The 21,089-nt window shown below is 35.4% G+C and overlaps 3 protein-coding genes across 3 annotated transcripts; 1 reads left to right on the forward strand and 2 right to left on the reverse strand.

Moving 5' to 3' along the window:
* Positions 1-116: 116 nt before the first annotated feature.
* Positions 117-5,555, reverse strand: LOC135680736 (integrator complex subunit 12). The gene is made up of 6 exons (XM_065194888.2): positions 5,391-5,555; positions 4,266-4,524; positions 3,183-3,375; positions 2,730-2,892; positions 1,735-1,884; positions 117-791 (listed from the first exon to the last, which is right to left on the reverse strand). The coding sequence occupies exons 1-6, from the start codon at positions 5,526-5,528 to the stop codon at positions 606-608; spliced, it is 1,089 nt and encodes a 362-aa protein (XP_065050960.1). The 5' UTR covers positions 5,529-5,555; the 3' UTR covers positions 117-605.
* Positions 5,556-7,985: 2,430 nt separating this feature from the next.
* LOC135680871 (MOB kinase activator 1B) lies at positions 7,986-15,364 on the reverse strand. Its single transcript, XM_065195077.2, has 5 exons — positions 14,887-15,364; positions 11,911-12,077; positions 11,336-11,429; positions 10,738-10,871; positions 7,986-9,297 (listed from the first exon to the last, which is right to left on the reverse strand). The coding sequence occupies exons 1-5, from the start codon at positions 14,898-14,900 to the stop codon at positions 9,059-9,061; spliced, it is 648 nt and encodes a 215-aa protein (XP_065051149.1). The 5' UTR covers positions 14,901-15,364; the 3' UTR covers positions 7,986-9,058.
* A 3,020-nt stretch (positions 15,365-18,384) lies between these two features.
* Positions 18,385-20,515, forward strand: LOC135680867 (uncharacterized). The gene has a single exon (XM_065195074.2). It carries the CDS (start codon positions 18,541-18,543, stop codon positions 19,561-19,563), a length of 1,023 nt encoding a protein of 340 aa, XP_065051146.2. The 5' UTR covers positions 18,385-18,540; the 3' UTR covers positions 19,564-20,515.
* The last annotated feature ends 574 nt before the right edge of the window (positions 20,516-21,089 follow it).

The raw sequence follows: 21,089 nt of genomic DNA on the forward strand, positions 1-21,089 counted from the left end.
GGAATTACAAATATCTTTTGGCGCTACTAATGAAGATCATTCATCGCTAATTTTGTGACCAGTTCAAAGATGGAGGACAAAGAACAGGGAAGCAAACTTCAATAAAATCAGATAGCTTTGAGACAGCTCTGTGACAGTGACAGTACAAAGAAAGGCCTCCAATCACACACTTGTCGTGAAAAGAGATACATTAGCAACAGAGATAGAGCGAACGTAAGGATTGTATACGCTTTACAGATGCTTCTTATGTACACTTTCTGTACAGGTTTCTGAGCATTACAATCTAATTTTTCTAACCAGTGGCCATTTTACTAATTTTACTAGCCATTTGACAATAAGCGACTCAAGAGCGACATTTGACAATTTGACAATAAGCGAATTTGGCCTAATGTTATGTCTTTTCTTCAAAATTCTAAGCTCCTATAACTCATTCCAGTGAAGAATACTTACAATCTATTCCCGATTCAAACTTGATGCACAAGCAAAGAAATGGAACATAGCATAACAAATTGAATAACGGACTTAGCTTTTCGGGATCATAATCAACGAGTTTCGCTCAATTTCAGTTAGCCTCCACTTGATATTCTACTAGAACGAGGCACTAGCTACCTCTTTCTCATCTGTTGTTGCATTTTCGCGCGCTTTTTCACTTGCTCTAATCTCTTCATCGATTTCATTCGAACGTCCTGTGGCAGAGACGGACCACCTCGCTGTGAATTCTGGGACTGACCATTATTACTTCCATTGTTTCCTTGTAATAAAGCTGTGGGCATGAACGGCGAAGAAGCAGCCTGGAAAACAGGTTTGGAAGGTTGCTGAACACGCATGATACAAAAAATACTGGAAAAAAATTCCAGAAAATGCCAAATGATAATTTGAAAGGAAGATGCCAAAGCTTGAAAATTATTTTCAAATTAGGCCAAGATAATTATCATTTCATGCCAAAAATCTACTAAAATATGCTGAAAAAACTTTAGATTGGTCAGTGCGATTACTCTTGTATAAAAAAGTGCGAGCATGAGAAAAAATCTTGTCCTGGTTTATATCTTTTTAAAAATCTCATTATTAAACTAAAGAACCAGGGCTTTAGAAATGTCACGGAAGTGTAAAAATATTGCAGCTCTTCTCATTTATCACAGAGGGTGATAGAGCACTAAATCGTTGCTAGCAGTGAGCTAAAATGCCTAATGAACTGCCAAGGCTAAGAAATTTGGTATCAAAATGCAATATACCATTCTGTTAGAAAAAGTAAGTGCATTCATTTTGAAACAAAGCTGTTTCAACTTCCATCGGAAGAGAGAACAGGATTTAGCTTTAGTTGATATTAACAAGGTTTTATATACTGGTTTTAATTTAAATATATACAGAGGCTTAAATGAAATGGCCTTGAAATTTTCTAACCTTTTTTGGTTAAGTATAGACCCAAAGCTAATATAATAAGATCTATCTTTGACACATTCTCATCATCAACTTGTGAATTGGTCATCCCTCTTGTTCTATTATCCGCAGGATCAACTTATAAGAGATGAAAAGGCTCCTTTCAGAAAAGCCCCCTTTAAGAAACACCCCCTTTACGAAACCCCTCTAGATACAATATTCTCCAATTGATTCTGCTATAACGCCCATTGTCAGTTGTTTCTGCTTTTTGTAAGTGTACACTCGTTTTTAAGCCACCGTATCAAGATTCTTGACCTTTTGTCTAAGCATGAACATTACAAAGAGGGATTTTCTTACCTTTGTTTGCTCCGAAGCATTTCCGGAGCTCGTAGGCCTTCGAAATGGTTGTATTGATGTCTTAACTTGAAATGGGTTAGTGACGGGCTTTGCGACAGTCGGCTCCTGCATGCTGGTAGACGATGTTGATAAACTCGACTTCTGAGCAGCCTGCAGAAAAACCGGGAACAAATCTTTGGTGATAATGTGAAGGAAATCAATGAATGATCGATTGAAATAAAAAATCGGAATACACGAAGATGATATTTGCACCCATGAGAATATCTTGACTTCAGGAAAAAAACTACAAAACAGTCTAGCGAGAGCTTATCCTGCAAACACGGGAATCACGTGGGGTATAAGGAAGAGGGTGGTGAGTGAGTGCACATCTGCCCCTTCCTTCCAGGGTAACAGGCTTATGCCAGGAATGTTCTAGCCTGCGTGCAGCCTCTTCGCTCCTGACGATGAGGTAGAGGTTGCACGCAGCTTGGAGTATTGGGAAAAAAGAAACATCAGCTGTTTTTAACTTTGATTGGAGACAGCGAAGTGACTTGGGAAGCGTTCAAAGAAAACGTTTAAATATGTCTGCATTAGATTCCTAAAGAAGTAACATGACTAACCCAAGTAAGTTGAAACAGTACTGATATTAGTATCATTTATTTCCAAGCAGCAAAGCTTAAGCTAGATTTTATTCACTTATCTTCTCCTGTAATGAGAAGGGGTCTAATAGATGTTCCCTTGACTTTCCCACGAAAGTTGGAATTTAAAAAACGAATTTAACTGAACTTTGATGATCGAAACAGAACTCATTTGAAAGGAACGGAACAGAAGACGTCAACAGTGTCAAAGACGGGGGTCAGCAGCAGCTTCTTCAATGATTGCAACAGAGAGCACCAAACATTAAACAAAATCAAAATGTCGAGTTTCACTGAATCAAACTCCCAACCAGTTACTCGAAAGACTAACCAAAATATTAAACATAAATTAATGATAAACTCGTTGATGAGATTTCTTACCATTTCCTTTTTCATTCTTCTTGAACATTGGCTGCAGTAGAGGACAAATCTTGGGTCATGCACATCCTTGCTGGTGACAGGTGGCTTGTGGCACTTTTGGTGGTATTGGTTGTGACACTCGTGGCATTCCACTAAACTATTATCAGGGCTATCCGTTGAGGGACTATGAAAATAAAACAAATAATGCAACATTTATTGATAACGACCGATGCTGAATGAAAAATAAATGAAAAAAGCTATTGCTGCTAAAGTAAAAATTCATAAATTCGAATAACTACAGGAATCATGCTGGCATGGAAACCGTTTTTCAAATAGGAATTTCTAATCAAGTTTGTGATATAAAGATGTGCATAATTAATTTAGATTTTTAAGAAAGAAGACGAGTAGCAATCAAGAAAAGATAAAAAAAATATATATATACACCGTGATAAAAACAAACGAGAACAAACATACCTCTGACACACACAGCATTTTGGTCCATCAAAATCTTCTAACGTTTCATCAAGAAGATCATCTGAATCTTCTTCTTCTTCAGAAAGAGACGAAATCGAATCTTCCTTGATGACAGTGTCTAACTTTTTCTTTTTGGCAGAAGGTTCTAGTAAGCCACTCGAGTTCAACTCTTCCATTATTGCACTATCAAAACCTGTAACAAAAGATTAAATAGAATAAAAACAAATTAGCTAACATTGATTTCCGAAACTAAAATGAATGGTAATCGTTTACAGCATCATCTTCTTGATTCAATGTATTGGGCAGTTTGTTTCATATTATTAGCCCCTGAAAAAGGAATGATTTACTTAAAGCTTAGAGAAATAGTTGACTGAAATTCTGAATCTCATTTTTTAAAAACACATATATAACCTACAAAAATTTCGGACAAATATTTCGATGAAATTTTCTTCAACTAAATTCAAAATGGGACAAAATTTGGTCACGACAAAACTTTTTGCATTTAAATTTTTGAGAATTTGCATAGAAAATATGTTATATGAGGTCAGAAATCATTTTTACGTATATCCTCTTCAATGCCAACTTTGTCATTATTCTCATTTACATCATAATTATCTTGATCATCATCATCATAATCATCATCACCACTGTACTATTTCTTTCATTCTTTTAAGGTATTTACTGTTCAATCCAAATTTTGAACTCTAGCGAAAGCAAAATTTCCAGACGAACTTTTCTCATGGAGATGGACTTATGTTTTCTAAACCTTTTAATTATATTCACACTTATACATTTGTTTATACTTTCCAAATCTTACAGTTTTTTTCACACGTTTACTTCCAATGTATGTCTAAAAACTTTAATACCATATAGATATAGCATAGAGACTCTTTGAATGCTAAAAGCATTTCCTTTGACCCTACCTTTGCATAAACTGAGTAAATAACCGCTTTAATTTGGTTTTATTGACATGCTGTTCTGTGTTGAAACGCTGCCTGGGAAGAGAATCCTAATTTTGAAAGGGTGCTCAAGCCCCAAAGTAGTGGGTTTCATTATCAGACTAAAAGGAAAATAGCCACTTACTTGAGTTTGCCAGTTCCTCGATACTCTTGACCATGCTTGCATCTAATTGTTCCTCTTTGAGTACATCACCATATGAGCTACTACTCATTTCTTCCACCACTTCCACAGCAGTTGTTGTGGATGCAGAATCAACTTGTGTGACAGAACTGCTTGTTACAGAAAGGCTAAATACTGGTGACATTGATCTGTCACTTGCATGTTGCGACTTTTCTACTATCTTTGGGCTAACTCTTTCAGCTACAGAGTCTCTCCTTTCAATCTGATGAAGTAAAAATCAGGCATATTAGTGCAAATAGCAGTTTAAAGGCTAGAAATTAAAAAAATTAAACCCACTACTTTTGCATTGGACATTCATGACTGACCATGATGTTTTTCTGTCAAGTACTGTAAAAAGGTCCGAAACACTGGGCATATCTAGTTCTGAGACTCTAGAACAGGGGCTTACAAGAGAAAAGGCTTTATAGAAGCTTACTTCAAAGGTTGTAGAGAAAAATAGCCTTTGATCTGTATAGGTTTCAAGACTGTACAGAGAACCTACAGACTTTTTGCCTATCAAACTGTAATTTTACTTTATAAATTTTTCAAGCATGGATTTGTTTCTTCTCGAATTGAAAAAAAGGTTAGAAGCCAGATTGGTTGTTCTAGGCCTAGGCCTACCTACTGCTTTGTGTCAGTTTTTATTAGATTCCAGAGAGTTTAGTTCCCAAACTGTACAAAACATTGACTTCAGAAGATGACATAAGAAATTGAATATATTAAAGAAATTAATACATTTGTTCTATTCAACATTTCTTGCACAAGATCAGGAAAAGAGGGTTATATCGAATTTCTACTTTGAATGGGGGATTATTGTAGAGAGAAAAAAGGATGTACACAATAAACATTGCCTACTTCTCTTTAACCTAACCTAACCTTAAATTTTGCAAAAAAATTCCCGCAAAAAATAATATGGTCCTTTTAGCAATAAACAAAGGTATCTCATGCCGATTATAGTATGCCAAGTATGATAATTACAAGAGCATTAATAATGTAGGTACGGGAGCCTAGCCAGCAGCCTATCTTATAAGCCGCCGATTAATATCATAATGTTTTTTATTATAAAAGAGACAAAGAAGACTAGCATACTTTTTCACGTTTTGGTTCTCCAGTTATTTTTTCCCGGTATTCTTGCACCAAAACTTTCAGTTGCCTTCCGGAATCTGGATGCTTAGAATTGAGCAGGGTAATCGCTTTCAGAAAGAGTGGATCCAACTCGACCGCCATGTTGGCTGCTTTGCTAAGTAGCCTCCTTTCTAAATCGAGACAAAAACACAATATTTTTTTGGGAGGGGGGAAGTTCAGTTCATTTTAAAATTCCACTACATACAACAAATTCAAAGATTAATTACAACTACAGCTAAAATACAAAATAAAGAAGATAAAGAACAACAAACCGGGGAAAAAATTATTGTATGTAGTGGAATTTCTTAAAGAGAACACCCCCTATTCTTAGAAGCCTACTGTCTCATCTTACTATCTTATATTGGAGAATAATGAGATTGTATGGTGCAAAACAAATATTCCAATTCACTTGCTATTTTGAAGAGAACAGACATAAAGAGAGAGACTTGTAGCAAGTCCAGGAGGGGAGAGGCTAGCGACTAAAATCAGGAAAATTGAAATAAACTCGATGGGAAAGGGATGAGTATCCCTGAGGTCATAGCTGGGGTTCGGGGTATTTTATTGGAAGCAGTAGATGTCTCGTTTTTTGCCTAAATTTTAACTTTTTAGGAATATGGTAATGACTTTTTTTCAAGTTTTGTCAGTATAAGTATTATTGGAAAGATTCCTTGAAAAAAGGTGTAAGTCAGTTTGAAGTTTTCTGTATGATGTTGAATTACCTTTATTTTTGAAATTGATAATTTAGATCAATTACCCTTTATGGTTTTGTTACTTTTCTTTTTCCGGTTTTCCCAATTTTTTCAATAGTATGTAGTTTTTATACTTGGCTCAGTCTATTTGATCGCCTCTTTTTTCAAGGCAGTGAAATAAAGCAGAATCAAATTGGCTGTTCTAGCAAAAGTCAATTTACTCACCTTAATTTTAAAAACGTATGCTACGTTTAAAAACGTAACGGTTACGTGTTTTGCCTTAATTTGCCATTCTTCTTTTTGGAAACTTTATGAATAATCAAGATAAAATGAGTTTTTTTGGTCTTAGAAACAATCCTTTGCTAGCAAGAATCATTCTTAAATTTTGTATTTATGTCGATTTCTCTCCATCTACATTTAAGAGCATTGTTGAATTCATGTCCTTCCCGTGTTCCTTTTACCAACTTTGACTTCTGATTTGGTTGTCACTTCTGATTTGGTTGTCACTTCTGATTTGGTTGTCACTTCTGATTTGGTTGTCACTTCTGATTTGGTTGTCACTTCTGATTTGGTTGTCACTTCTGATTTGGTTGTCACTTCTGATTTGGTTGTCACTTCTGATTTGGTTGTCACTTCTGATTCGGTTGTCACTTCTGATTTGGTTGTCACTTCTGATTTGGTTGTCACTTCTGATTTGGTTGTCCCCTTCTTTGAGGGTAATCACCAGAACAGGATGGACGTGGCTTATCAAAATATCAATCTACCCACATCCATCTTGAAAGCATTTGAGCCCTTAGAGCAAAAATATGACCAAAACAACCTACTCTCGATACAAATCAACTTCCACGTTCTTTGAAATGGCAAAAGCAGGATGCTAATTCTTGCAACGATAAAAACAGTTCTGATGTAGATTAATTTGCCCTCCAGTAACCCGTTGAAACTCTGTTGCTAGGCAATAAAATATAGATAGTCCTAAAGAGAATGTAAATATTTTAAAATGTTTCTTGATCAGAAATGCTTACCTGTTGTTTTAGACAAGTTGACTATTTCTATTGTTCTGACGTCGTGTAAACCACAAGTAAGAACATTTACCAAAGGCCATAGCTAATTTGCTATTGGAGGGGGGGGGGGGGCGGCTATAGCATGGTACGTTTTCTAAACCTCCCCATTTCTTGCTACCTTGTTGAAAGCTCAATAATTAATATTTCTAATACTTGCTGCCTGATGATTGCACTGAGCTTGAAACTTAAGTTGCGATTTAGAACCGTCCGTTTAGAACACCAAACCAATACATCTCAGTGTACGCGGCATCGACAATAATCTTTTTGGCAAGGTTGAGGTCACATAAATGATTTCTCCATGAAAAGGATAAATGGGCCAAAAAGACTAATTGCTCAAAGGAGACTAACTCTAGCCATGGTGAAGCTCGTTGCTAAACGAGCTAATTTTTTAATTGCAATTAAAGTGACCCAGAGCCAATGTGGACATGTTCTGATCAAAGGTTCACCCCCAGTGGCACAACGGAATTATCTGAGGCCCTAGGGAAAAACTGAGACAGACCCCTATTTCCAGACTAAAGAAGGTTCCATCCAAAGGTGTAGAGCATGTCAAACACAAAAGTAATAACAATGATAGTTTTTGGTATACTAAGGAGGCAGAGTTGAAGAGCTTCTGTTGAAGAGCTTTAAAAGCTTTTGAAAATGAGATGAACTTGAGCGAAGTCTTAAGAACATGGACATGAAAATAATTCCAGTGCCCCTTTTGGTGGCGGGCCTTTAGCTATCGAACTAAGCTGCATTTCGCCACTGAGCACCCCTCTCACAACCAGAAGTCCAATTTTCATGTTAAGGAAGAAAAATGAAAACAAGCCTTGAATGATATCAAATTGTGATTTATAATCATCATATCAAACGAGTTAATCACTGAGCGGTAATCAATGTGTCACAACCAGCGATAATATTTATTGGCTTAAAAAAGACACGGGTTAACACAAAAGTGAAGATAATTATATCAAGGTTAAGATACATGGACTTGTGAATCATGTCCTCATCTGAAGGAAACTATGTTTACGGTCAACAAAAATTATTCTGTTTAAAGAATGCTCCATAGAAAATGGTTCATAAAAATCTGCGCTGAAAATTAGCCAAAAATTGACGGATGGTTCATGGTTCAAGATACGACAACAGTCACATTGACAAAGAGGGAGGGGCTGGGAAAGTGGTTAAAGATTTGTACGTGCTTTTTAAGTAGAAAACTGCAGAAGGGAGGAAGGCACAGACGCATTTCTAAAAAATTCTAAATTTGCTGAATCTACTTGAATAAAGCAAACAATAGATTAAATAAAGTCAAATTCTAGGTAACAAAGAAGTAGCATTGAAGAGGTGTGTCAACTAAATAAGGTTGCTCTTTATGAGTCATTTTTTGAAGAAAAGATTGAAGTAAAAACCGAAAGTAACACTTTAATGAGGGGGAGGGGGTAGCGGGCCAAGAACCAACATCTGGGTTTTTAGGGATAATCCTAAAAAAGATTAATTCTTTGTTTGTGAAAGGTTTACTCTTTTGGCTGGAAAAAAGCTGATGAAATACGGTTTAGAGGTAGAAATGAGTTCCTTTGACAAAGGATCAAAAGAAAAGGCAGCATTCGCATAAAATATCACGAACTTTGAAATCATCTGTTTTCCAACGATTTACTTGCAAAACAACTGAAAGAGGGGGAGGGGGGGAGGTCAACTGAGTGCGGTAAAATAAGAGACAGGAAAATGTACGGTAACCAAAGATCTTTTGTGACATACAAGATACAGCAAAAATAGGTTCAATTGAAGTTGATAAAAAACAGTAATTCTCCGACACTTAAGACTTTTTTATATGCATATCTACGCTTGCAAATTCACAAAATACAAAGGATATGACTGTCCTAAAAATAAATGGAACACATACAAAAATCTAACTCTTACTAGTGAGTTTATCGATCAGCTCCTGTAGAGGAGCAAGCTCCCGTTTGTCGATCAAGTTAAACTCTTGCACAAAGAATATGAAATGTTTGAATGAGGTGTTTAAATGTGCTTCTTCACCGAGGTTGACAACTTGACCAAAATGTTGATGATAAATATGTGCATAAACACGGAACAGCCTCTTCAATATCGTCTTTGCAATTGTAAGAAAATTCTTTGGAAAAGGAACACCTAAAGATAAAAGAAAAATTAAATAAAAGCCGAACAGAAAATAATAAAGAAAAAGGTAAAAGTTTTAATTAAATAGCCTTTGATAGCACTATAGGGACACTTATGTGGAGGACAAATCTTGTGCAGACCATATTAACTAATGCAAACTTGATGCAGTACAACACACCAGAGTAGCAGGCAAAAAACTCAAACTTAAGCGAAGTGAATGTAGTACTCAAAACGAAGTACTTAAAGCTATCAAGCAGGGCTCATTAATAATATTTTTTGCCTGCGAGCGCAAAGCTGAGTAAAAATGTGTCTACAAGTAAAACAGGGAGCAATTTATAGTCTTAAATTGCACCCTATAAATTGAGAACCTCCCTGTTACGCTCAGTGCTGCTACACCAACTTACGTTTGTCAAAAGCATATACCTTAACAATATCATCATGAACTACATGTAACTAAATGTAAAACTAAACAGATGACATAATTAATGCTACCAGTTTTTATCTACGGGTTGTTTTGGGTTGTCAAGTAGCCCTATCGTTGTTATCGATTTCATCAAATAAAGACATCTTCAGTAAAAACGCTTTTCGATATCTTAAAAGCTTCACTTTTAATGGAGCAGTTTAGTTAACAACATCTTCTTGCAAGGTTTCTAAATTTTAGGATTTTGCTTTCGCTTCCTTGGCAAAGGTTGCAAGAATTTCGATATTACACTGGGCTTTTCTCATTTCAAAGATATGAAAAATAGCCATCAAAGGTTCTTTTCCCAATTACTTTCATTGAAATGTCTTAAAAAGCATCTTATTAGGATTCTGTTTCTTAGCTTTGAGTTTATCATGCTTGTAAGATTTGACACTTTTAAAATTAAAATGCTGTCACTCCAAAAATTGAAGAAATAGAGGCTTGCTTATGTTGTCACTAATTGTCAAAAAAATTTGTTTTTGATGGATTAACTGGAAGTGTACCATGAAATTTTGATCAAATACCCTATCAAGTATCTAGTGAATATTATATGGGAAAAGACGAAGATATGAGTTTTGCAATCACTAAAATTCAGGAGCTAGAATGATCAGTGTAGAGGAAATACTGGAGACATCATGACTAATAGGGCAAAATATCAATTCAACTAGGCAATAGGATATAAATATACTATATATGTATATATGTCTCAACAGCTGTGCCCAGGGTCGCAGGCTTATTGGCATTTACGGTCGATGAGATGCCAACTTGAACTTTCAAATGAATATCGGCTCATTCAAACTTTAGGCACAATATCCACCAGAAAGCTCTCGATGGTGTGACCCCAAATAATCATTTATGCAGTAGTATATGGGTACAACATTCCTATGGGGAGAATTTATCATCAAGAAAAGATACAATATAAAATAGAGATGGCTACATACAAGTATTTGCATATTGCCAAAGCAAAGATGATTAAAGACAGAAATACTGACCGATTTTTGATGGGAAAAGAACTTCATCATCAAGTTGCTCTTGTACCCAGGTCATGAGGTAATCAATGTACTTTGGTGCTGAGCATTTTATAGGCTTTTTCACATTTGTACCATCTGCCCAGAGATATTCAAATCTAAGTTAGAAATAAAACTGACAGTTAAAATCTATACGAAGAAGATTTCAAAGTTATCATGAAAACAAATGAAAATGTTAGACCATTTGACATTCCCAACCACAGAACTTGAAGGTTGCAAGGGTGTATTTACAATCAAAGTTTACAAACTTTTATTTTTGAAAAACTTTAATGTACAAAAAGGAAAAACATCTGAACTTGTTTCTTGGAAATTTTTTTAAGACTCCTAACTTGCAAGCAAAAAGTTAGTTGAGATAGATCTTTGATTTTCAAAGAGCTTTACATTAAACATGTATGTGTGTATAGAAACATGGAATGAAGATGGTTTAAAAGTGTTTTATCAAATACCAACTTTCAAGTGTAATAAAAAAATCAACACACTAGCTTTACCACAAAAATACTGAATTGTAATGAAAAGCTTTTGAATGAAAACAAAATTATACAAAATAGTCAATACAACTCACTTTGGTCCTGCAGACATAACAGGACAGGACTCTGAAGTGCAGTATTCAGTGATTGTTCCGTACAGCATATTGATTTGGTTGAAAAAGTCAACAGCTATAATAAAGATGAAGATATTTTTATAAATACATTGCATTAAATAGGGCAAAAATATAAATTATAGAAAATTCTTGGAATGACATACAAGGCTAAGAATATAGGAAAATACATGCAATTATCTATGTCTTATTAAGCAACTTATGTTTAGGAGCCCATTGCGCTTGACAGATCATAAGGTTTGTAATTGAATTCATTTTCACTACTACCATTGAGTGGCTAAGATACAAGTTAGTTGCAGGGGGGGGGGCAGGGCAAATTTAAGACTCAAAACAAAGGATAGAGATTCTCTGCAAAAGGATTGGGGACATGTTCTTTACTGCAAGCAAAAACATCTTCACAAAGTGTGTCCAACAAGAAACCCTAATATGACAATTTTCTCCAGATAATTTTTCTCTTGATTTCAATACAAGGTACAATCACAAGAGAGATTCAGATAATAAAAGTGGAAATGTGTTCATCTCATGGCTACAATACTTACAGTTAACTGCCACCCATTCATTCAAATCCTCTCCTTCAGGCAGCATAACAGCCAGTCGCAAATTCCCAGACCCAAGAGTTGCCTCTGCATGCTTCAGTAAATCATACTGATGTGTGCCTTCAGGTATACTTTTCCGTGGCTTGAAAGTTTTAGTTGATTTTCCACCACTAAAATCATATGACAGAAAAAATCACCATTTTCAAACCAATAAGTTCCTCTTCAATAAATCTTCAGAATAAACCGCAAGTAATATCTCAATCACAATCCCATCCCTTAACTTTTGCTTCCTGTAAACAGGGTAAATGTCTGTTTAGAACCAGTTGCATTCATTGAACAGGAAATTTTTTTGCCCAAATGTCATTTTTGTGAAAACATCCATCATAAAGTACACTATTTGTTTGAAACACCTTCAGTAACCTGGAATGGCATCATGCTAGACGTATTCTGCTGGTCAAGTCATGTAATATGCTTTAGCAATTGTAATAGAGAAGCATCAAGAAAATCTGGAATTAATAGAGCAAAATTTATAGAGTGGTTAAAAGCAAAGGATGATTTAACCTAGTGCCCAACAACAAAAGGTGTTAATTGCAGGAAACCAGCTATGTTTCCTGAATTGTCAAATGACTGATGAGCAACAGTTGGTGATGTTATTTGTAAAAGACTGTAAGGATCTTTTTGGTGAAACAAATAACAAAGTTTTTGGACTTTAAACTTGTTATTGCTATTCGATAATTTTAAATGAAATGCTCAACATGTTGAGTCTGAACAAATTTTCCTCCCCAGAGCTTGCTTCTTTCCTTCAGTTCCTAATTACTCATATTATTCAATTTTTTTACTGAAATATGACATGCTTTATAAGAATTGAGAAAAAATGATGGGTCTCAAAACACTGTAACAATCATTATTTTAGAATTTATATTTGGAATTAAGAGTGCATCTAATACAAGGATGGGTCTTATACAGGCCAAAATATGGTATTATGGAAATGATAGGCATAAAAAGTGCAAATGGAATCGAATGGGGGATTTAAAAAGAACAACAACAACTTTCTGTAATCTTCAAAACTGCTACAAAAAATTTAAAAAATTTAAAAATATGAGTATTTTCTTCCAAGAAAATTGTGTGCCTGAATCTAAATAAATTAAGAGGGTTGGGAGAGTAGTAGAAGGGGCCAGGAGGGGAAGGTGCTGAGATTCCTTTGCTAATGCTACAAAGCAATCTATCTTACACATATTTTCCAGACATTTCTGCAAATAAGCCTTGGATAAAGGTATAATTAACAAAGTTAATGTTATCATTTAAATCATGGTGACTTCAAACTACAAATCAATAGCCCTTATGATAATATTAAGTGTTGAAGACTGAAACTAATTGTTTCCTAAATTGGGAGTAAATTATATTTGGGTGTGAAAATATATGCAAGGGTTGCCATGCAACACCTGCAGCTTTTGAAATGAAATATTTCAAGCTTTGCTTTTGTGCACCTGCAAGAACTTTTTAATTATTTTTTTGTCAATGGACTATTGAAATACTTGATAAAGAGAGAAAGTGTTTTTGCTTAGTTCTTTTGTTCTAGCAGCAAAATTTAAACAAAATATTTAAACCAAATCTACAGTACCTTAAGTAAGGCATAAGTACCTTCTCAATTTTTAACCCCTTATTTTTATACAAAATTTGAGAAATTTAAAACTTCGACCCAAAACAAAGGAAGATTGTGATGAATTAAATAATATCCTTTAATTGGTTTCTAAATAGTCAGGTTAAACAATCTTGTTACATAAACAAACATTTTGTGAGCAAGGAAGACCAAGTTTTGAAAATTGCTTTAAAAGTGGAAGCTGAACCTAACTTGTTCATAATTTCTAACGAATTAGATGAATGCACATCTCAAGACCAACTAAACTAGTTTGAAGGTGACTAAAGGTAGAAATGTCTTTTTCACAGTCTGAATCAGTGATCAAGACCTGTTCTGTCACAAAAGAGAAGTACAATCACACCTAACACATGGTGTCAAATTGTTGCAATTTAATCAAGAGGGTTCATATTTTTTGCTGCCTGCATTTTAAGAAAAAAACAGGCTAAGAAATCAGAGCAAATAACACTAATGCAGGTTATAGACTTTGTCATGTTGGAACCAATCAAAATCATAATGGTAGCCTTCTTGAAGCTGTTTAGATTTTGCACTCATAGCCATGCTTAAGTAACATTACAAGTATATACTTAGTATTAAATTTTTACTTTGACAAATTATTCAAATAACTGTCATGTTTCTTTCTCACAAGTTGCAACACAACTTGACATACAATTGCACATTTTTGCATCAGCATTTATATAAAATGACATTCATGTAAAAAGCTAAATATATGCATCAAAAATTGCATTGCTTTGACAATGAGCAAGCTAAGGGGTTTCATCTGAAGGAAAGGCTAAAAAAGGACTTAACAATGAGTTTTAGATTCAAAACCAATACTTTCTCTCACTTCAAGAAATATAAATTTACATAATTAAATTTAAATTCTTATTTTCAAAAAGATGAATAGTAGGGGGAGGGAATTTGGCAATAAGGAAGAAACTTGCCAGGACCATTTTCTAAATAGAAAAATTCCCTTAACGAACTAGGTGTAATTTTGTGAGGCAATATAAGAGCAGTAGCTATCACGGATTGAATAACATATCTTTTGCATACTTGTATTGTAAGTGAAGCATTCCTATTTTACCAGCGACTAAAGGAAGTAACAAATTATAGTCATATGTATTTTTTTGGAAAGGAAAGCAGCTTAAAATCAGAAAATAAACGTGAATAGAAGCACAAATTGTTAAGGAATGCAACGGGGAACTTCTTAAAACTGTTCATACACGAATAAAAAGCCACATCCAAACTTTCGACTTTTTCTCGGCAAGAAGTTTTTGAATGAGATTTATTATCTGCAAAGTAAAAGGACTAAAGTAACAAATAACAAATATTTTTGTACTCACAATAGAAAACTCATAATGACAGCTTCCAAATCCTAATCAAATTAACCTTCGCAGAAAATGAAACGAGACCAGATGGATACTTTAGGCCACAGTTTTGCTACCAGAGCTTCCGTTGCCTTTTTCAAATGCTGTCTACTTTTTTAATTCCACTCGATAATCATAAAATTGGCTGCCAAGATTTGATACCATATAATAGGAGAGTTTTCTATCCTAAAGAATCTGTTTTCGGACGCTAAAACAGACCATAGCTAGGCAACCTAACTCAGTAGGCCAAAGTATGGAGACATAATTATCCTCCCTCGGAAATGCTGAGTAATTAAAAGCCTCCGCGTCCTCCGGTTATGATCCACTAGATGTTTTGATCTTTTCCAGGCTTTTATTTGTGACCTCCTTTTCTCTTCTATTGAAAGGAAATCTTGTTAAAAGTACCCGACGTTTCTGCAGAAAATCTCTGTTGACAAGAAGGAAGGATCATACCACGGGATAATAATCCGCGGGGAACCTGGGTGAAAAACGCGGTTTTCGTAACAATAACATTCCATTAAGTTATCTTAAAATTGTATCAAACAATTATTGTTGAAAATAGTGGAAACTTCGATATTTTTTTAAACATATGAATATGTTTACTACTCTTTATATTCATATGAACATATGAATATAATACGGATTATATTCTTATATCAAGAAATATTTGCTGAATATCTTAAAGTTAAAAAATTTAAAAATTGTTTCAATTTCGCCAACTTGATCGATTAATCAAGCAAAATTAGTAAAATATATCAATGATGCAAAACCATGAATAAAAGACTTTGAAATATCGTATATTTGGACAAAAGTACTTCGAATTTCCTTGGACACAAAATTTTCACTTCAAGAAGAGGCTACAATTGTGGAACAATAGGGTGAAATTGAGGTTCCTCTATCACAGCTGTGATCACAGTGCTGTTGTATGGAAAACCTATGGTATAACTCACCTGAATACCAAAATGTGGGTATTTTTTCGAAATATATAGGTAATCGTTCTCAGAAAATGTAGCTGGGTTCTAAGCCTACACTACAATGCAGGAGCAGCGCCAGCCTCTAGGCTTTGGGGAGGGGAGGGGGACAAAATAAACATTTTGGGCCACGCCTTTTTTACTGTCAGAGAAGGGCCGTTTAGCAACAAGGAGCACCAATTTCGCAAATAAGGAGAGCCTATGGCCAACTTTTGGTTACGTTTTCAAACAGGATCAAAATCATAGGATACATCACAAAAAAATACATTGCCAAATTACTACCCTCCGTGGCGCCGCTATAATGTTTCTTCAATATTAAATTCTACAAGTACTGATGATCGACCATCTGGATTAAATACTGTTGCAATTAAACGTACATGTTTCTTTTGTGGAGCCTCACGTAAAACCATCAAGTTTGCCCTGCTATGAATGCAATTTATCGTAACTGTTAGAAATCAGGCCATTTTGCCAAAGTCAGCCAGTCAAAGTGCTAAAAATCGTTTTCAAAAGTAACCTGAATGTCTTCATAAAACGATAATTAATGCATACGCTAACTAAAACCATGTAGATGCTTAGATTGACACTGGCAGCTCTGACAGTTTCATTTGTTAGAAGTAAATGCAAGTCAAAATTCTGGGATATGTCGTTGTAGATTTACGAATCATTGATACAACTAATGGTAAGACAAAATTAGCTTTTGTAAACTTGTACGCTGATGTAATAATTGGACAGGACATTCTGAGTCAGCACTAAAACATCAACGCTAAGCTTTGGTGGAAGCAAGCCTCATCTTTATTGCTAATTTATTGCTTAAATGAGTGTACTACCTTCAAAAGTTATTTTGTACCCTTGCGTTTAGGGTGACAAAATCTGACTTATATCAGCAAAAAGCGCAGTTTCTTAGCTACCAAAGGGTGTCACAGATGTTTTCAAATTCCTTTTCCCCTTGAAACTATACCCTATCAAAAATTCGCAAACAATTTTTCTTCCCTCTCATAGCTGTATTTGGCTATAAAAAACAGACCAAAGCAAAAACAAAAAATTTGAGACATACTTTGCTTACCCGGCATCTGTCCTGGCCGTGTGCGGAATTTGGAGCCATTCGAATAGTTCCTTGGGTACAAAAGAAGCTTTTTTGTACCTGTATGTAGCAGCCACGTAGCTGCGACATCTTGCCCCCTCTAGCTACACTTTTTCCAAATGATACTTTGAAAAGCTGGCATAATTATAATTCCGTGAGTTCGACTCCTGCCCAAGACGATTTAGATGACATTTCGTCGGAAGAGTTATACTTAGACACTTATGTGCCACGAAGAGCCGAAGGACAAGAACCGGATATAAGAAGAGGAGGGCCAAGAAGATATCCACCAAGTGTAAGAGGCCCACCACAGGGCCCCTGCCATGGATTTTAAGTGGGGAGGGGGCCAAAAAAGAATAATCTTCCTAAAAATGTCGCCCACCATGGTTGGGCTAGCGACGAATAAAATTTTAGTTTCCAGGCTCTCTAGAATGGCCTCTAAATCGATTTCTGAGGATAATTTTCGCTAGAAATTTCCATTTTACTAAATGTGAAATGTTGTGAAAAACGCAAATTGTCTAAGAGAATTTTGGCTATCTCTCTAATGTTAAAACAAGGAAAGTGATCCAGAAGTGTTATGACACAGCCAGAAATCTGATAATGGAAACTAGTTCTATAACGGTAATACAACTCGCTCAAAGAAGATTTACTGCATGCTCGTAAGTTGACATAGTTATAAAAAGTAATGTAATAAACAATGGTTCTATAGGCATAGAAGGTAAAAACTTAAAAACCAATGGGCAAATTAAAGTGTAAAATCCAAAATGGAAAAATGAGAAATAAGGAGTACAGCCTGGTTACAGCCTCAAACTCAGATGGGGGTGGTTGTGTGTGCCCCTTATATGTTTTGAGCAATTAGCTTGTAAGTGGGTCGCTTTTTGTCAATTTTAGTTCTTTCGATGCATTTTTAAACAAGAGAAGGACTTCAACTTGTTATTTTTCTTTCATTTTCTTTATTTTTGGTATTTCCTCTATAAACCCAATTTTTCAATTCATACATAAATGTTTTAAGATAAAGCAAAGCATAAGTAGGGTGCGTCACAATAACTCTTTTCATTTTTAGTTGCATCATTTTTTAGCCAAGCAAAAACGTGGAGAGGCTCCCCCCCCCCTTTGGCGGGGGCCCTGCACCAGAACGTTTTGGTGAGTGACTTCGAATTTACATTATCGCTGACTTTTGAATAATTAACTGTTGAAACTTTTTTAACCATTTTGCAGCAAAGTTTTGTTCTTCGCTGACTTGCTTATTATTCGGGTATGTTTAATTCTTGTTATGGGTATTAGATTAAGGAGGGGGGGAGTGTGATGACGTAGTGTTATTCTGTACCTTTGCACAACGGCTGCAAACATTCTTGCTCTATGCTGACGTAGGTATAAATATTAAGGTGGTAGGTGGGATCACTGATCTAAAAGTGATCCCACCTACCACCTTAAAATTTCTTTCAGATCAGTGGGTGGAATTCTCGAGCAAAGTCCAATTGTGAGGAGTTTTGCAGAGTTTTATTACGACGGTTGTCTCCTTTCTTTTCTTAAAGTTAACCTCGAAGAACCTATAGTCTTCTATTCAAAGACTTAGCCGGTATGGATGACGAATCCTTGCGAGAAAGTGTGCGTCAAAACCTGAGAACATGGCTTGATAAGCTACAGTGTGGAGGGGATGTTGAGCTGAAAATGTCATACAAGAGGAAACTGATCTCAAAACTAAGAAAGTCACCTGTTGCCATAAATACTGAAGATGCTAACGAACAACACTACGAAGTACCAACGGAGTTCTTCTTGGAGTGTCTTGGCAAACGCATGAAGTATAGCAGTGCTTTGTGGCCTGACGGTGTAAAAACACTGGATGAGTCCGAAGATAGAATGCTTGCTCTTGTCTGTGAACGAGCTAAAGTTGAAGATGCGCAGAAAGTGTTAGATCTTGGCTGTGGCTGGGGTGTCACTGGACTCTGGATTCTTGAGAAATATCCCAACTGCACGGTCTTTTGTGTATCAAACTCCAGAACACAAAAACAGTTCATTGAAAGCCAAGCAAAAAGTAAAGGTTTTGCAGATAGGCTGACATGCATAACTGCAGATGCAAATCTGTTTGATACAGATGAGAGATTTGATCGAATTATCTCAATTGAGATGTTTGAACATATGAAAAATTATGAAGTTTTAATGAGACAGGTTGCTAAATGGTTGAAGCCTGGTGGGTTACTGTTCACACAAATCCTCTGTCACAGGGAATTTGCCTATGAGTTCAAGTCCAACAGAGGCTCTGATACAGAATGGATGGCCAAGCAGTTTTTCTCTGGTGGCACAATGCCATCATCAGATTTCTTCCTATATTTTCAGAATGATCTAATGATTTTAGATCATTGGAACATCAATGGGAAACATTATAGCAAAACATTAGAAGCGTGGCTTCATAAGCTAGATCAGAACAAGGACAATGCAATGAAAGTTTTAGAGAAAGCTTATGGAAAAGATGCAGCACCACAACATATGTTCAACTGGAGAATGTTTTTCATGTATTGTTCTGAAGTATTCAATTTTGATAATGGAAATGAATGGATTGTTGCCCATCATCTTTTTATGAAAAGACCAAAGGCACTTTTATAAACATCTTTCACTGAAAGAAATTTTTCCAGATCATAAAATACACTGTGCAAAATGCAAAGATATACAGGTTGATCAAAATATATCTGACAACATTCATAGGCATTCAATTGGAATCAAACTTAGATTAAAAATGTGATACTGTTTTTGTGTATAGTACCAATGAAAAGTTTTGGAAATGAATGGTAATGTGTTTGGTTGTTGTTAATAATAATATTGGTTATGATTTGACAAGTTAAGAACAAACTGTAAATGTCTTATAGCCAAATATGTTCCTTGCACATCACCAGAAATTAGCAGTCCTACTGTCCATGCACTTTTTTACACCTATTTCGCCATACGATGCTACCACAAATCATGTTTGATACACTGCACCACTTCATTGTTTCTTTTGCCTCTCCCTCTGATAGTCCTAGCCTTTTCAAGTTTCCCCTCACATCCTTATGTACGGTCCCAAGTGATCCAAAACACATGACACTGATTCTTGTTGCAATTCCATTTTCATTCATTAAGTTTATCAGTGGTTGATACTTATTTTCTTTTTCTTGGTAGGATGTATCCATATACAAATCAAAGCAGACAGTGACTTCAACAATTTTACATTCTCTTTTGTTCATTTTTATCTCTAGTATATCAGGCTTCCTTTGATTTAGCTGCCGAAATGCATTTTTGATGTGTGGAAAAGCTGTTTCTACCATTTTGTTGACAAATAACGTTGATGTTGAATTCTTTTTTTGGATTTTTTGGCATAAGAATTATACGACCCGATTGTGCCTTTGCGAGTATAAATCTTTGTACTTTCTGCAGGAATTTATTAAGTGTGCCATTGATTCAGTCCTTTCATTACACATTGAACATCGTTTATCGTGATCCTTATTCAACATATGAATTAGCTGATTACAAGGAATTTGATTCATACGTGCATGTAGAATAAACTTGACTAAACTATCAGAGAGTTTCCACTCGTAATGAATTTGATGCAAAAATTTTTTGTCTTTATTCTCAATTCCTACAAAACTTCCTTGCATGCGGAGCTCACAGCTTTTAATGATATCCTGTTTCTCCAATTCCCTCTCGATTTCTCTTTTCAAATCTTTCCTATTCAACACCTTGCCATTAACGGCAACCACAGCAAAACCATCCTTGAAGATAACTGATCCATTAAACTTGTTAGCATGAAAAAGTAGATCTGGCCAATCAGAGTTCCCTCCATATGTTTTTGTCTTTGCTAGTCTTCGGTTGGCATCTAATGCATAACCCAAAAAATTAGTTTCGCTATCTGTCTGTCTAACACCACGTGATTTCATGCCTAATTCCAAAGATTTTCTTGCCAGATACCGTAATGGTAATGTGTTTGGTTCTTGTTAATGGAAACATTTCATTTTCAATTCAACTTAAACTACAATTACAAATCTCACTTTCAGGGGCAGACACTTGATCAAATATTGGGGGGGGGGGGCAAGCCTATTGTTTTAAAAAGATGACGTCACATGTCCCATTGTTCTAGAACAAAAGACCATTGTCCTCTA

The sequence above is a fragment of the Rhopilema esculentum genome, chromosome 18 (assembly GCF_057945365.1).
Source record: "Rhopilema esculentum isolate cy_ngs chromosome 18, ASM5794536v1, whole genome shotgun sequence".
NCBI lineage: Eukaryota > Metazoa > Cnidaria > Scyphozoa > Rhizostomeae > Rhizostomatidae > Rhopilema > Rhopilema esculentum.